We start from the raw sequence: 17462 nt of genomic DNA on the forward strand, positions 1-17462 counted from the left end.
TGTGTGTGTATATATATATATATATATATATATATATATATATATATATATATATATATATACACACATAACATTCTTATATTTCAAATGTTCATGTGAGTTGAATATAGAACCTCCAAAAAAGTATTTAAATTGGGAAGATTTATAGCCAATGCCTGCATCAACTGCTTAATATGACCACCTTGAGAAAGGCTTCCACATTAAAACCAACAACAGTACAAAGTGGCCAAATTACTTTATAGGTAACACCTATTATTAGATATGTAGCAACATCCCAACAGATAAATAAACTATTAGCTTGTAGATATAAGATAAATAACATGTATATTTGTTTAAATTTATTTGCATTTAAACCAAAATAGTTTTGTTTTTTTTAATACGGTACCGTTGATGTTACAGAACCATCTGCATCTAAACATACATTATTATTTTGTGAATCGTCACATTATCTCATTGTTATTTCCTTGAGGTATCAGTTTACCGTGGTGGATATTTACTGTATATGTTACAGTTCTGTAGAGGTAAGACATTTGAAGTTTATGGTTTTAATTAAATGGAATAAAACGATAATTACTCAACACAAAACAAATGCTGTCCCTCAGTTTCCCTTGTTTAATCAATTATTGATTATCAATAAATAACTGTGACAGTAATTTAATATAGAAATTGTTGTGATCTAACTAAAATGCACATGTATTTTAGAAATCATTTTTTAGCCTTACCTTTCTTTTATCCTTGAGATTCACTTTCCTTATTTTCCTTAGAAATGTATCATCTCTGCAGAGGTTTGTTTGACTGTAGTCCTGGGCAAGGTGATCTCTGATTAAACTTGACAAAGAAATACATATCCCAGTTTCCACAGTGGTAGCTCCAGTTAGGATTAACTAAAGGCCACATTTACAAGACAATTCAGTTGCCTTTACTAGTTTTGCAACATATTTTATTGACAGATTACGGCTTCAGTATGGCAATACAAATGCCAGCATCCCAGATGAGAGGAAAATTTGCTTCCAATCAGGTTTTAAAATGCTCAATGTAGAAGTGAATTGCCTTTGATTAGTAATCAATTGTAAAGGTGAGGGAAGGACAGCTTTTTTCTTTTGAAATCAAAACATTAATGAATGGGCATGTTTTGATTAATTTAATACATGCAGATAAATACATCTTGAAAGTAATTACACAGGAAACAGGAGTCTCAGCACACCCCTACTCTGGGATTCACTTCTCAATACCATGTCTGCTCTAATGTGGCTGTAATGGAAAGAGGTGACATATACTTACATGATCTAAGTTTGAATGCATAAGTTCACTTTCTTTGAGCAACCTGTAGAATTTGTCAGCAAAATGAATTTCAGGTCTGGCTAATCCTAACAACATTGTAATATATATTATAAATAACCACCAAATGCTGTTTATTTTAAAACAAAACTAGAAAACAAGAATGAATTCATTGCATCATATAAAAACCACAATGTTCAGTTGTACGTGCTTATTTAAATATGTTTTTAATGTACTTGATTATATTTAGCCAGGAGGCTGGTTTCAATGATGCAATAGAGTATGTATGTGTGAATTGTATTTTGTAATTGTATTGTAGCTCCCTCCGTTTGGGGTAATTGTCTGAGCCAATAAGCCAACAACGACCTGTCAAGTGTATCTGATGGGCTGTCAGCTTCCTCAATCCACATTTCATGAGTACTGAGCCTCTTCCAGCTGACAAAAGCCCTCACTCCTTGTCACAAACTCAGAGACACCTCACAGAACTTGCATGGAGCCTCGTACTGCGATTCTCCACCTGACAGTTTTTATTTGTAAATGTTTTCATACAGGAGTCCTCCGAGATGCAGCTTGTTTCCAAGAATGACCTGCTCAACTTGTTTAAGGGCAAGGCTAGCATGTGAATAGTGCTGAGACCCCTGCTCTCAACCACTGGTTAGTGCATTTCTACAACTGACGAACACTGCTTAACAGCATCTATCACAGTTTACTTTTTTTTTTTTTTTTTTTTTTTTTTTTAAACGCAAAATTGGACAATCCAACAAAATCTGCTTTCTGTTTAATTAAAGTGTCGTAGAGCACAAGTTTGTATGAATGTACTGCCAAGACGGTCACAAAAAAGCTTTAGCACTTAAATATATTAGCAGATGATGTACTTCTTTTACGTTTTACAAATAAAATGGGTTTGTTATAAAAATACAAATATTTGAGTCTCTAATGCCACGTCCTCTATCTGTGGAATTGTCCATGTCCATTTCTGAACTGTGTTGATATTGTGCCTGTCGTGATCATATTCAACCACTTCCTGTGATGCTTTAACTAAAGAATACAAAAAGGGATGTAGGAAGTGGCTGAAGAACGTGGGAAACACAGTTCATGCACACCACACCAGTAAACTCACTGGAATCCTGTTGATTTACTGTGGAGCTAAATTCCACATAAAAAAGGCACATTTGTTTAGCTACTGTACAGAAAAAAATGTGGTACAATGTCACTCCAGTCTAACTCCCAACAAGCATTAGGTTCTTTGGCCTTAATTCTGAAGTTACTGGAAACACAGAATGCGGGATTAACTTTATCCGTTAACATGGAAACTAGGGGTGCACCGATAACCTATTGGCATGGCACCGATATAAGGGGACAAAAAACACAATCGGCTATCGGTAGTTTTTGTTATTTTAGCCAATAATGTACACCAATATGCATGCTTGAATTTCTTCCAGCACAGAATTTAATGTTTGGTCAGGCGCCCTTATGACACAAGAAAAACAGACACTCATTTTCCCAGTGCTGTGTAATGTGCCACCAAAATGCAGTAAATACAGCAATATCGATATTTGGATTTTTTATTTAAATATATTAAGACAATAAATAGGATAGTGAGTTGTGTGCAGCAGAACATACCTGATGCTACATTAAACCCAACGATTAACTGTGAGAATATTATTCTGATGCTTAAAAATAAACACACAGGTCGAATCCTAACATTGATAGTTTAAGTTGTCGTCGTCATTATTATTATTATTATTATTATTATTATTATTATTATTATTCATAGTAGTTTACATTACATGTAGCATATACAGTTACCAGACTGACACTCTGAGTAATGCTTTGTAGTTGGTTTCAAGCTAACAAAACTGTAATAAATATAGGGGCATTTATTATTCGTAAGAAAATAGTATTAACCAGGCAAATTATTGTTCAAATTTAGCATCGGTGCACGGTTAGTTACAAAACCGCCTCTGCAATGTCTCTGCTCCGTCTCTCTCTCTTTGGCAGCTTGGCATCACCTCGGTTACTCCGTAGCTCTCTTGATCAAATCCTTGAATGTGAACAGTTTTGCTGAAAAGCACTTTTTTAAAAAAAACCAAGACTACAGCAGCAACGACAACAATCTCCCTAACTTGCATGGAGTTGTGGGCTCTCTAAACGTTATGTGGGAACAGGGTGCTGAGGCACCCCCTTGGCATTCATCATATACAGGGGTTACAGTTTTGTTCAATGGCTTTCAGCACCCCTACTTTAAAAACTGTTCCAGTGCCACTAAGTGGGAATCTGTGTTTATCCCGCTTAATCTGCACTGGTTGCGGGTGTATTCGGCGGCATTTTGATTATTGTGCCGTCTTGTTTAGTAACAAATTAAAGCTTGACTGAATTTTGTAACCAGATATTTTCATGACATCTTTTTGTTTTTGATTAAGTGAACAGTTTAAGTTGGGCTGCATTTTTAAGCAACGTACGCTTAAAATAAGAATTTAAAGAACATTGTTGTAGTTGACATTGCGAGGCCTAAATGTTTTTTTTTTTTTTTTTTTTTTTTTTCTGGTGTACAGTGTAGTCGAAGTTATAATACTTAATGTTTAACAGTAAGTGGCTATAAAAAAGTTAGTCACATTTCTTTTCTACAGAAGTGTTTTTACTAGTAGAAATGGAAACTGCTATTTTTGTGTGACTGTTGTAAAACAAATGTATAAATTGCTGTCAAGCACACAATATAATACTACATTATTCTTTGTATTCATTTTCTGAAGCAAATGCAAAGTAAACAATACCTGTTCTTTCGTGAGCTTCACGGTTCAGCAGTGGCACTGCGGCGCCAGTGAGAAGTATCTCACGTTGACCCCACCTCATAAAACATGATCTGCCCTGTTAAAACTGCTCATAATGTTTTGATGAACAACTGATCGCTTATAGGTACACGCGTAAAACCTCACCTAAAATACTTCGCTAAGACTGTTTTACTTAATTTAAGTAAATAAATAAAACGTTTTCTGTAACGAAATTAAACATTGTGCTTACCTGTGTGTGAAGGACGAGGTAGCTGGGAGGAGTCCGGGTGGAACCCTAAAAGAAACAAAATGATTGTGTGTTAATAATAACGGTTTGGTTTAGTTTTGTGTGTGTGTGTGTGTGTATATATATATATATATATATATATATATATATATATATATATATATATATATATATATATATACTTCCAGTTCATACCAAGTGCTTGACATATTTTAATGATTTAATTACCGGTGGGAGGGGAGTGTCTAAATACGCTCTTCGCGTTTAATATTCTTACAAACATTTCTCCCTATGGCGTTTTACTGACCCCATTATTAACATTATCAAATGTGGAAAGATGGCCATCGAAAGAGCAGGTTTACCGGTCATTTAGAAACTGTAATCAGACCATATCTGGATCATTAAAATTAGCCTCTGTACTTACCAAAACCAACACTTATCCTGAACCAAATTCCCTTACCAACATGGCGGTGCAACCATGTCGACAAAAATGTGGTTGGTTTAACTGCATCTCACGAGGGACATTTTCAAGCTGCTCTGCGTGTATGTGGAATTCATAAGCGCCTTTATCGCTTGGCGCCGCTCCGGAACATGGCGGAAGGACTGAAGGCTGAGTTGAGTTCGTATGGGCGCAGCTTTCAGGTATAATTCCACTTTGCAACAGTTGTGATCTTTATTGGCTAGGAATTTAACTTGGAAAATGTGTGGATTCCATAACTTCACGTCGTATTACAACAAGAGAAATCGTGACCGTTTGCTATTTGCTGTAGTTTACCTAGACACAGTGGTAGTGGGTCATATAAATATAGTTAATCAAGTAAGAATCTATCCATCCATATCACGTGATTTGTGTGTATTATGCTCCATGTATTTTTTTTTCCCTGAATTGAAAATCCAATGTTGTGTAAGATTATTTTTGTTAACATTTATATTTACAAAACAGTAGTTTAGCTTTTCAGAGTTTGCTTCCGCTTTTTGAGTGTCAGCTGTTTGTAAATCGTCAGACATTCACATTACATTAGTCATATCTCTGCTCACCTTTTATTTCTACCTAGGCATCACAACAGTACAATTTGCTTTTTTGTTGAGTTCGGGGGTGGTGTTTCCGGTTTTATTATTATTTTTTTTCAGTTGACTTCAGTTGACAGTCAAACGCGTCAATTTTCAGTTTCCACAATATACACTGCATGTACGTTTTGCTTTTACTTTAACTTACTGTGTTGTGAATGTCCACATTATGATTCAGGCAATGTAGGACTGTGGATGGATTTTGAATCTGAGAATTGCGAAAAACATTTCGTTTTACGCCCCATCAGTAAATGCCTTTATACAGAAGGCAAACACGACTACACTACTGCAAATCAATACTGCAAAGCATGCTTAAAGTTTATAGGAGAGTTTAACCAACTGACTTATTAGCCTTTTAACAGTAAACCTTGTTTATTTGTTATTTTATTAATTTTAATATTGTACACATTGTTAAATTTGTAAAATATAAATGTTACCTTAACTTTAAAATAATTAATGATGCTGAATTGATTGGTCCTAAACAATAACACACATAGTCTTACAACACTAGTTTTATTTATTTATTTATTTATTTATTTATTTATTTGTCCTCCCCAGCCCACCCCTCATAAGTCGAATGTATTATATTACGTAGGTCCACAAAAATTGTCGATTGGTCAGTAGCACTGAATGTCTTTGCACACTGCCCGCCTTTTGAAGGGAGTTTTCTTTGTGTAGAAAGAGCAGTGAATGATTGACGTTATAAAAAAAAAAAATTTGCTGAAACCCAGATTTATCGGTTAAAAAAAAATCTAAATAAGTCTTGGTGGTATTTTTTCGGTTATTATCGATTAAAACCGAAAACTTAAAGCCCTAATTATATTACATTAGCATACGGTTGTTCACAGTTGCAAAGTTTCTAATCTACAAAGCAATGGGTCATACTGTACTGTAGTGTAACTACAGGGTTTTCCTCTTGCTTCAGAAAGAATGCACTGTACTGATTCTGTGCAAGTGTTATTGGTTTTGCCCTTATCAACTGACTACAACTGATGTAATTGTAAAGTAAGCTGGTATCTTTTGTTTGATTCTGTCACCTGTATTATGTCTTGGATACATGAAATATATTGGAAGTTGGGGTGATACCAGTGAAAAAGGTTTGATATGAATACCAAGTCCTTTTGATACAAGTTTAGATAACTTGGGGCTTTCTCATCATTGGATAAAAATTCTGCTTTGTTGCAATCAGAATGAATCAACTGGATTTTCGCCAACTTCATTTTAGGAAACCAGTACATCAACAAGTTTATAGTACAGTATGTCTGTCTGCAGTGGCTTTAAAGCATACATTCTCAGAAATGAGTGGGTTCCATAAAGCAGGAATATTTTCAATGTCTGTTTCGTCTTTGGCAGTGATGAGATCTGTCCTGCCACAAGTTTGCCTTGAGCAACGTTCTTGTATCGAAGTGTTAAAATTTTCGCTCCGTGAAGAAAATTAAACGTTCATTGTCCCACATGACATTATAAGGGTTATTCATTAAAAGTACAGGAGTAATATTTGATCATCTTTCCATGAAAAATAGCATTATTGAAAACATACTGTATAAGATTGAAGATGTGTCTGTGGATAACCCTGCATTTAAAGTTCTTTAAAGACTTCCTCAGTTGACCTGGAGAATTGAGTCTAAATTTTTTACATTTTCCTTGGTAGGGTGGAGAGGAGGCGGGACAGACACTGGTGTGTAGTGTATCTGCTTGCGTTAGCTGCAAAGCAAGAAAAATCCAGATACATTTGACATCCTGCCAAGAACATTCTCTGCTGATTTAAATCGTAACTTTGTCTTTTCCAGCTTGCGGAGATGGTGAGGCAGAATAAGATTGCTGAGCTGCAGGCCTTTCAGTGCTCGCTCAAGGTAAAGAAAATAAATGTCTCCCTGTTTGCTAGGAGGTCTTTTGACTTGGGCAGGCTTTTTTGGTAATTACATTATTACCTTTTTTCATTTTATCAGTGACTTGACATTGTTTTAGTAGTCAACTATGATGATGCATTTCATCAAAGTAAAATGTGTTCTGTGAGTTCTGAGAAAAAATATGCCCTCAAGACCACAAAATAAACCACTTGTGTTTGGTGGGCCCTGCCTTAATCTGTCATCAGAGAAACCACACGTTCCTGTGAGGAAAGCGCAAGCGTACCTCTGTAATAGGGTTTCATAACCCCGTTTCAGATCCGATGTATCAGCTTAAAGCCTAAAACTCCCCTTTCATACATAAATATGTAGTAGTTGTAATAGTAAGGCACTTCTTGTTTGTTTTGTTATATTCATTAAAAAAAAAAAAAAAGCGCATTAGTTTGTCATCTTTTCAGTTTCACCCCGATCTAGCTTTCAGGTTCCTGCATGAACTAGAATAATTTTGGAACAGGGACAGTGTAGAGTTTTACCTCTGTCCTTATCGATTTCAAAATGAAAGTCATCTCTGGGGCCTTCCCAAGATAGCTATACTGGTTCCTCTTTTCTGTTTCCTGATTGCTCAGTTCATTTCTGATGTAAAGTAACCTAGTTTGTGTAACAGCTTCCAGTCTGTTAACTGAAGGCTGTTGTTTTCTATGCTATCCTCTTTCAGCTACAGAGTAACTCCTTGCCTTTGGTGTCTGCAAAAGAGACCAGTGTAGGGCTCTCCTCCCTCCGGCATAGCCCTCCTACCTCTGAAGAGCTGCCCCTCAGCTCCCACGCCATGCCAGGTAGGTGCTTAGCTGCTTAACCTCCATAAGATTTTGACACTTGATAGGTGTACATAAACAGGGAATCAATCCTTTTGTAGTTGATTGTTTTGAATTCGAAAACAAATGTAAAAAACAGTCAGGCTCATAGGAATCAATGCTTCTGAACCCACTGGAATTCGATTAATCCCCAAGCTGATTCCATCTCGAAACAGATTTACATGTAGAATAAAGAGGATCTGAGAATCGATTCTCCAAACAGGTAGCTTGTATCTGATTAGACTGCGAGTATAAACAAGGGAATTGTAGCCAGCAGAATAATCAGATCCTTCTTCTAAGCATCCCCTGTTCACCACATCAGATCTTCTGTAGAATAATGATGGGATGGATTAGTGCAGTGCTTGTCAACCCTGCTCCTAAAGTTTTCCAGTGGTCTGTGTTATTTTTTTCTTGCAGGAACACATTTTGAGAGGAGCCGTTGCCTTGAGATGGAGAGTTAACATTATTAAAATAAAAATTGAAAAAAAAGATCTAGTAAATGAATGCCATTCTGAGCCTAGTAATTCTTTTCGGATGCAAGCCAGGGATAGCATATTTATTTAGTTATGTTGTGGTATAGTAAGCATTCAAATAACAGGTTGCCTGGCAGGCTTGTTCTAGACCAGCAGGGCATAGTGTGATAGTAAATCATCTGCTGCCTATGCTTAAACAAACAAAATGTTCCATCGCTGTATAGAGAATACTGTGGAAGCTGTCTACTAAAAATCTGATTGGGCAGCTACACCTGCAAAGAGAAGGCTAGCGGAGTTCAGCGTGCATGATCAGATGTACAGCACAGAAAATATCTTTTTTTAATTTCGAGTATGAATTGCAGATCGCTACATGAAGATGGCTAGGTTTAATAAAAAAAAATACTATACAATTTTATGACTAATATGTGGTCTTTTGGAAATCTAGCATAAATATTTTCATAAATTTTACCCATTTCGTATTTGCTACATAGGTCTAAAATGTGCAGTTTTTATAGAAAAAAACATGTTATTTTAAAACCGACATCAGGTGCTATACTACGCTAGGTTCAAGAAAGTCCCCAATTTGCTTGCCATGTTTGCTAAGACACGTGTTTCTTTCAAAACTGCACATTTGAGACCTATATAATCAATGGATGTGCACGATGGAGAAAACATTTGGAACGATTTTGTTAGCTACAGTTACTTTAATGTTTTGCACCATGTGCATTTACAATTCCTATTGTTAATATTTACCATGCTTCTGTTGCTCATCTGCCTGTTGGTACTATTAACTACTGTATGCCTATCAGGTTCAATGACAAGTATACTAACCAAAAATCCACCTGAGAAACTTGAATAGATTGTTGCTCGAGGTTGTTACAGAAACTGTTTTGGCTTTGGGTGGTGAGAGGTTAAATCAACCCACCCCATAATGAAGCATTAAAGCACTCCATTTTCCTCTCTCTCGACTGCTCATTAAAGAACACTGACACACTCTAACCTGCTGTGTTTCTCGCAGAGACGGTGAGCAGCCAACCACTCCGCATAGTGGATGCAGGGAAAAGAAAGAAAAAGAAAAAGAGAACAAGAGTGACTGATGGCTCCACTGGTAACTTCAATGGTAGGTACGCTAAAGGTTTCTTCCAAATTCACCTGGACAGCTTAAACAATGGAGCTGGGATGCTTATTATATGGATGCAAAAATCCTCACATTATATGAGGTATTCCCAAAGAACAAGGCTGTAGCCATTGTACCACGTAGTCTGGTCTTGTCTGCTCTCAGAAGCTAAGCAAGACTAGTTTGTACTGTGATGTTTGTGGCTTTGAGGGGGTACTGGACCCTCTGAGCCAGAACTCAACCAGTGCCCCAGCATGGTTTTTGGTGTAAATATTGGAATTCCTACCCTGACTATTTTCTCCTCTGTTCCTACCACTGTGGTTGTTCACATTAAGAGACTAGAAGTGTCAGGGAGGAGGCCTTAATGCCAGGCAACCCAGCCAGGCCCTGCTCCCAATCTGAGGGATTCACTGGAGTTGTTTCATTGTCCTAGATGTGTACAAGCTGACCGATGAACTCCTGGGACAGGGGAGCTATGCCAGGGTACAGGGCTGCATCAGCTTACAGAATGGGAGGGAGTACGCTGCCAAGGTAAGGGAATGCGGAACAGAACAGGGAGGGGGGCTTCAGATGTGGAGTGAAGCAGACTAGTCCATATAGTCACTATGTATCGTCATTTAGAATTTGTTTTGCCTAATTAGCTTTCAGGCTGAAAATAAACATGATCAAATGCTTGTTTTCATATAATTATTTGTTTTCACATATCTATTCTTCATGAATTTGCATCGCTAAAGGGAACAGTCCTACACACAGAAAACAAATGAGTTGGATCATGTTGTGTTTGTGGATGTAATGTAGAATTGGGGAAAGTAAATACACCTGTATGATATTAATGTAGATTCAAATTACAATGACGTTTGGCAAAACAACCCAAAAAACAATGTTCGTTTTGCACAGCAGTGGGAGAAAGAGGATTGCAGCAATATGTGTTATCGTCTTTTTACAGTGACTAGCTACCTGAAGATGAAAGAGAAAAAAACAATAGCAATGCATAGTGACATCAAGTTTCCTGCTGTCTGTTGTTCATAGGGTATATTTCAGATTAACAGAAGTTCAGTTCTACAAAGACCTTCAGCATATTAGGTTTATAACACAACACAGCCTTCACAGAGCAAGACTATTTATTTTCTTACGCTAACCTTGAAATACAAGTAAAAGATGGTATTTAATGGCAGTGTGCTACCATCACCTGACATCTGTTCCAGCGATGAAAGTAAGACTTATTTCATAGCAGTTTCACCCATTCCAGGCTTTAATACCTGCTTGATTAGCCACAGAATGTTTTGTACAAGCTCATCTGTGTCTTATTAACCCTTAGCGGTCCATTTATTCAGCGCTTGAAAGTGCTTCAGGTCCAATTTATTTTCACATGCACTGTTTATTTTACACACGCTGTTAAATTTTTTTTTTTCCCCAGAGTAAAACAGGTTTAAAAGGGCCTGCATAGCAAAAGGACACTCAGTACTGCCAAGCCCCACCCCTTGTTCGCATATTTTTAACATACCTCTTTATAGATGTGCATACTGATAAATTCTCTCCTGATAACTCGTTTTATCACCAAACTGCTCAATAATATGATCCAAGTCATTATTTTATTACTATAACATCTCAAAAACTCTGCACAAATGTCTGATATTCTTTGAGTACTGGATGCGGAAGCAGCTATCTCCTCTGTGCCTGTGTTATGTCTGTGGTGCAGGGGCTCTCTGTATTGCACAGATACGATCCCCCCCTTTTTCTTGAGAAAAAACGACTAGAGACCTGTGCTTTACATCTTTTTGATGTCGGACACGGTCAAACATCGGACTTTAAAGGGAAAATTGGTAAAACATAGTAAAACCAGGAATGGATCAAACTGGTGTGCAATGGGAGTCTTATTTCCATACCTGCATTCATATACTATTGTTCCTTGGCTAATATAAATGTTTTCTTTAGTCTCATTAGCATTCTGTATTGGTCTTTTGCTTTTTTTTTCATTTCGTCTGCTCGTTATTGTTCAGTTGTACTTTGGGTTTACTAAGTATGTATTTTACAAAGTACTTTGTAAAATAACCTACAGAGTAGTTGGAGTGCACCTACTTCCACTTACCTTTTTCAAAGTTAATTTGTGCAGTTACTGTTATGGCATAAGATCATCATGAATTGAGTCAAAATATGGGAGCGCGATACAACAAGAAATTTAAGCTTTGATGTTAAACGGTAGAGGAAGCCACACTCGATAGAAATGACTGTAGGTGGCTTTGTTTTGTTCCAAACAGATCATTGAAAAGAAAGCTGGGCACAGCCGCAGTCGTGTGTTCCGTGAGGTTGAGACACTCTACCAGTGTCAGGGGAACAAGTATGTGCTGTTTCTTATCTTGAGGTATTGGGGGTAATGGCAGAAAAGGTGTGTCAAGGTATTATTAATAGATGCATTGATATAGCCCTGTGGCTTGGAGAAATTACAGCCACTGAATGATGCACACAAATAAGGGTTTAGGCTTTTACATTGTATTGTGGCATATGAGTTTTCAGAATGCTTGATTTTAAGCTTTTAAACACATTTTTAATTTTATGTATTTCTTTTCTTAAGGAATATTTTGGAGCTGATAGAATTCCTTGAAGATGAGACGCGGTTCTACTTGGTGTTTGAGAAGCTTCAAGGAGGTAAGGACCACTGTATTGCATGTCCACATGCTTTGCCAAGGATACAGTCATGCTGTAGTAAATTGAGTTAAAAATCTGCTACAAACAGCACAGGAGATTCTGAAACCAGTTGGGGGTACAAGGTCCAAGTTGCAGCCAATCAGTGGTTGATTTGTAAGATGCTGCCTGCATCAGTATTTATTTATGTATGCACTGTATGTGTTTGCACTGTGGGGAAGGGGAAGGGCGGTGTCCTCTTTGTGTTATTGAGAAATGTTGCCCTTTCTCCTTCAGTCTGACACTTGCTCCTTCACACTCTGATCTCCAGGCTCAATCCTGACTCATATACAGAGTCGGAAGCACTTTGATGAAAGAGAAGCTAGCAGGGTGGTGAGAGACATAGCGGCAGCCTTGGATTTCCTCCATACTAAAGGTAGGAGATGAGCTGCATACGTTTCCCCCACGGTCATTGTACCTCTCTGACTATCTCGAATTGTATCTCCTATTATGCGGTCATCAGTGTTTGTTTTTATCTGTTCCATGAGTTCTGTCTAATTTGTCTGTTTATCCCACCACAATCTTTCTCTAATGTATTACCTCTCAGAAAACTAGTTTTATAATTTTTTAATAATAAATTCCCTGGCACAATTTCATAAATTCTCTGGTGTTGTAGCTGCTAATACACTGGAGGGGTGGGGGGGGGGGCTTTCAGTTCTCCCAACAGAATAATTGTTGTGGTGTCTTTATGATTATGATACACTAACTGTTCACAATTTCCTGATCTAGGTATTGCCCATAGGGACCTGAAGCCTGAGAATATACTCTGTGAATCTGCAGACCAGGTAAAGCCTTTTCTTTTCTCTTGTCTTTGATACATATGGAAATACTAAGTATTTGGTAGTATACTTTTACAAACGGTGTCTTTTTCTTTTGATAAATGTCACAGTTTAAACATGTTCTCATTATGTTAAATAATCTATTTAGACTTAATATTTTAAAACTCTCATTCAGTACCTAGTTTGAGCAACATTGGTTAAAAGGGACCCAGGCCATTTGAGGAATAAAAGGCCACCCCTGTGGTGAACAGAAGCTAATATGTTTGTTCCCTGTGGGGAGACCTTTTATTCCCAGTCTTTTTAATGCCACTCACCCATTATTGCTGTTATTACTGGTGTTGGAGAAGGAACATTAATTATGTCCTTTGGTTGCCTTCTCTTAAACAAAGAGGTAACTGTCTTGTTAAGTGTGTCTGAGGGTAATCTAATCTGATACGATCCCCGCCTGCAACGAATGCTGCAGATGGATTCTAAAATGCTGATGAAATGAGCCCTTTGTGTAAGATACTTAAACTTCCTGTCCTGTCCTAGGTGTCTCCAGTAAAGATCTGTGACTTTGACCTGGGAAGTGGAGTGAAGCTGAGCAGTGCCTGTACGCCCATAACGACCCCTGAGCTAACCACGCCAGTAAGCAAACCTGATATATATATTATTGCATTGCTTCACAGTGCGTGTATCATGGAAATAGATAATCCATGCATTCATATACAGGGTGTTCATGTGTCCACAAGTGATGTCTGTAGGATTTTTAGCAGGGTAACACATTCCGAACATACCTTACTCACCATTGGCAGTCTTCTTTCCAATGTATTTATCCCCCTTGAATAAACTTTGCTTGAGCATAGTCATTTTCTTCTGTGTGTAACCCTTTTGGCTGTTGAGTTTGTGTGTGTGCTTGTTGTTCTGTCTGTGCTGCAGTGCGGCTCTGCAGAATACATGGCCCCAGAGGTGGTGGAAGTGTTCACAGACGAGGCCTCCTTCTACGATAAGCGCTGTGACCTGTGGAGTCTGGGGGTGATCCTCTACATCCTGCTCAGCGGCTGCCCTCCCTTCACTGGGAACTGCGGGACAAACTGCGGCTGGGACCGGGGGGAGACGTGCCGCTCCTGCCAGGTACAGCACTCCGCATTTCAGGGGAGTGCCGTCTATGCTGTGGGCAGGAATAGTAATGCAGTAGAAATACAAAATCTAAATGGCAATTAAGCCAAGTCTACTTTTTTAACTGAAAATGTATGTGACAGTTTAAACAAAGACTATTTACATAGATTTGGAACCTTAGTAGATGGGTCAAGATATCAATATGGGGATAATGCAGATGAGTATTTTATAGGATGGTCCAAAGTTATGATTAGTGCAGGGCACATCGTAGTGAAAGATGTCGTCATGTTTTTTATTTGTTCATTTAAGCTGATTCATATTTTATGCCAATGTTTCCGACTTGACTTTTTAAATAGGTTCACAAGGATTGAAATATTTGCTTGCCGACATGAAATGAAAATCATTGTGGGGAACAGTGCTATTTGTTTAGTCATAGACAGCACAATGGAGCCAGTAGAAAGGTTAATGAAGCCATTAATGAATGACATGTACTTCAAAGCAGGCAAACCGTAATCATGGCTGCTGCACAAATTAACATGATGTTGTCTCCATGTCGACCGCAAGACTGCTGCTGTTTTTCAAATGTCTGTGTGCCGGGCTTTCCTGTAAAATACTACTTTTTTGAAACTGATCAGTAATCTTACTAAATAATTGGAATTGAATACACTTACAGTAGGTGGGATGTACACTTAAGTGGGGTCTCTCTCTATCGCTCTCTAAGGCAAATGAACAAAACTATAACAATCGAAAGAATCAATCACACCTGCTACTCCTACAGTTTTAGAAAGAAACACTTGCTGTTTGGTATGTGTAGGAGCTTTTAAACTTACCCACATAGCTATTTATTTGGTGCTTTTTAACACCTCAGTTGTGTTGTTTACGCAGCGATAAATGCTTTGTGAATGTGGCTTCAGGCGTTTTTAAGGTCGTTCAGTGGCTAGCAGTGTAAAGGTTGAAATATCCTGTCTGTACATATATTAACCCTCATGCCTCTTGGCTCTCCCCAGAACAACCTGTTTGAGAGTATCCAGGAGGGAAAGTATGAGTTTCCTGAGAAGGACTGGGCCCACATCTCTGACAGTGCCAAGGACCTGATCTCCAAGCTGCTGCTGCGTGATGCTAAGCAGAGGCTGAGCGCCGCCCAGGTTCTGCAGCACCCATGGGTGCAGGGGGTCAGCATTTTCACCCTATCCGTATAGAATTGGATCCCTAATGTGTGTTTTCATACAACAATTATTCAATAGATATTGTTGCCTGTGACAATAATAATAATAATAATAATAATAAAACAAGTAAAAACAATATGGGCCCATCCCCTGTATTTGTAACAGATGTTCAGGATAAAGCAATGTAGTACATTTCTATGAAAATTTCTCAAGTGTTTCATAAAGCAGGCATTTAAGGTTCCAGCAAGGTTAATAAAAGCAATACTGGCAGCTCTCCAGTTATGTCATTTGGCCCCCTCATGAGCACTTAAAAGACCCCATTCTTGGATATTGTTTTGTACCAAAACACTAATGCATTTTCTGTTGTTGCCGTGCACCTTAATGAGCACTGACACATTCTACTTTCACCTCTCATTACTGTTCTCGAGTATCTAACAAGCACAGAAAACCATTTAGTGCAATTATTATTTATCTGCTGTCGCCCTGCCGTCCTGCTTGGGCACTAGAAAACATTATTTTGTTTCTCTTGATTCTCTTCCAGAAAGCTTCAGAGAGAGGCTTGCATACCCCTCGCATACTACAGAGGTAAGCAAACTGTTCACTTGCTTGTTTTAATAGCTAGATACATACTTTCATGGACAAGGATTGTGTGGTAGCCTCAATTGTAGCTTAGAAGCAAATGCTGAAAGACATGTGTCAACAGCATTCCCCTCCCCTCCCCTCCCCCCCCCTCAGCCAATTGTGCGCCGCCTCATGGGAACTCCCGTCTGCGATCGGCTGTGGAATAGCCCAGACTCGAACCGGTGACGTCCAGGCTATAGGGTGCATCCTGCACTTGCGTAGAGCACCTTTACTGGATGCGCCACTCAGGAGCGCCTTATTGTTGCATATTTCAGTTTTTTTTCTTCCTTTTGTTCTGTATTTCTTCATAAATAAAAGCAACTGACAGTACAGTCAGACCTGGTGTCTCTTTATTCAAACACTTTATTTTTCACAAAAAAGACAATAAATAAGTAATTGAGAACACTGTACATTTCAACTCCATTTCAAGTCTCTAGAACAATGAAGTGCTGCTTCTTGCTCATGATCTGCCCTCCTCCTCCCTGGCTCAATACAGGAACAGCAGTACAAAGGATCTGACCCAGTTTGCTGCTGATGCCATTGCCTTTAACCGGCAGCTGTCCCAGCATGATGAGGAGCAGGAGGACATGCTGCCCAGCCTCTGCTCCATGAGACTGTCTCCCCCCTCCAACTCAAGACTCGCCCGCAGGCGTGCCCAGAGCCACGCCCTCAGAGCCACAGACTTCCTCCCAGCGAGCAGCGATGACACCTCCTGGCCCCGCCCCACAGCAAGCAGCGATGACACCACCTGACCCCGCCTCTCGGCTTCTCCTAGCTTGATGGATCTTCAGCAGTGTCTCTACCTCCTGATCCTACCCATTTTCTTACACTAGTCAATGGTACCAGCAGAGTTTCAACCACTGAACCCAGTTTTCTTAAAACCACACAGGTTCTAGCTGTGACGTGCCTGCAATGCTGCAGCTTCTATTTTTGCTTGCCACCTACAGTTCAAAACTTTGGAGCCCTGCCGGGTGTTAAATCTGCTGGTCTAATATACATAAGCTATATGCTACTCCGCCAAAAACATACTGCTACTAATTTGATGGCTGTGGATCTGTCTCGGTGTTAGTAAGAATACAGTGAGTGAAGTGAGATGGTGTGAGTCACTCCTTTTGATAAAAAAAAAAAAGAAATAGCTTGAGCTTGGTAGGAATTAATTTCAGTGGTTACAGGAACTTTACTTCTGTTATATTTAATTACAGTTCAGCATTTTATTTTGTGTTTCTAATAACTGTTGCAGCTATATTATTAAATTAATGACAAGATGTTCATTATACTGATATAATTGCATCTGTACAGTGTTTTCTTACTTAAACTCCTTTTGAGTTTCTTTATGCCTTTTATAAAACGGCTTGAACACATTTCAGCATTACGTCCAGAAAATGGCTTAATAGTAGGTAATTGTGCTGTTCAACTGAGATTGCAATCTTTCGGGAATGGTACGTCGGATCGCAGGATTTATAA

General features: G+C 38.5%; 1 protein-coding gene and 1 long non-coding RNA gene across 5 annotated transcripts; one reads left to right on the top strand and one right to left on the bottom strand.

The window, feature by feature from the left end:
- The first annotated feature begins 62 nt into the window (after positions 1-62).
- mknk1 (MAPK interacting serine/threonine kinase 1) lies at positions 63-17022 on the top strand. 4 transcript variants are annotated; one of them, XM_041277995.1, is made up of 15 exons: positions 63-521; positions 1830-1932; positions 7155-7217; positions 7927-8044; positions 9554-9655; positions 10086-10183; positions 11911-11990; positions 12225-12298; positions 12606-12710; positions 13064-13119; positions 13645-13740; positions 14032-14226; positions 15219-15383; positions 15919-15962; positions 16495-17022. In XM_041277995.1, the coding sequence occupies exons 3-15, from the start codon at positions 7164-7166 to the stop codon at positions 16748-16750; spliced, it is 1443 nt and encodes a 480-aa protein (XP_041133929.1). In that variant the 5' UTR covers positions 63-521; positions 1830-1932; positions 7155-7163; the 3' UTR covers positions 16751-17022. The 4 variants fall into 4 exon arrangements, with proteins under 4 accessions (XP_041133929.1, XP_041133928.1, XP_041133927.1 ...); XM_041277994.1 differs by having other exon boundaries at positions 63-1932; XM_041277993.1 differs by lacking the exons at positions 63-521; positions 1830-1932; positions 16495-17022 and adding exons at positions 4841-4938; positions 16113-16341.
- Positions 1928-4838, bottom strand: LOC121330970. The gene is made up of 3 exons (XR_005951924.1): positions 4721-4838; positions 4300-4344; positions 1928-3322 (listed from the first exon to the last, which is right to left on the bottom strand). It is a non-coding gene; the product is annotated as an uncharacterized LOC121330970 (long non-coding RNA).
- Positions 17023-17462: the final 440 nt, after the last annotated feature.

The sequence above is a fragment of the Polyodon spathula genome, chromosome 18 (genome assembly GCF_017654505.1).
Source record: "Polyodon spathula isolate WHYD16114869_AA chromosome 18, ASM1765450v1, whole genome shotgun sequence".
In the NCBI taxonomy this organism is placed as follows: domain Eukaryota; kingdom Metazoa; phylum Chordata; class Actinopteri; order Acipenseriformes; family Polyodontidae; genus Polyodon; species Polyodon spathula.

Excerpts from the sequence above, each read along its gene's own strand:
- mknk1 (XM_041277992.1), top strand. The coding sequence starts at position 4,888 with ATGGCGGAAGGACTGAAGGCTGAGTTGAGTTCGTATGGGCGCAGCTTT. Across the intron at positions 7,218-7,926 it reads CCTTTCAGTGCTCGCTCAAG|CTACAGAGTAACTCCTTGCC; the intron begins GTAAAGAAAATA and ends ATCCTCTTTCAG. Across the intron at positions 10,184-11,910 it reads GGAGGGAGTACGCTGCCAAG|ATCATTGAAAAGAAAGCTGG; the intron begins GTAAGGGAATGC and ends TGTTCCAAACAG.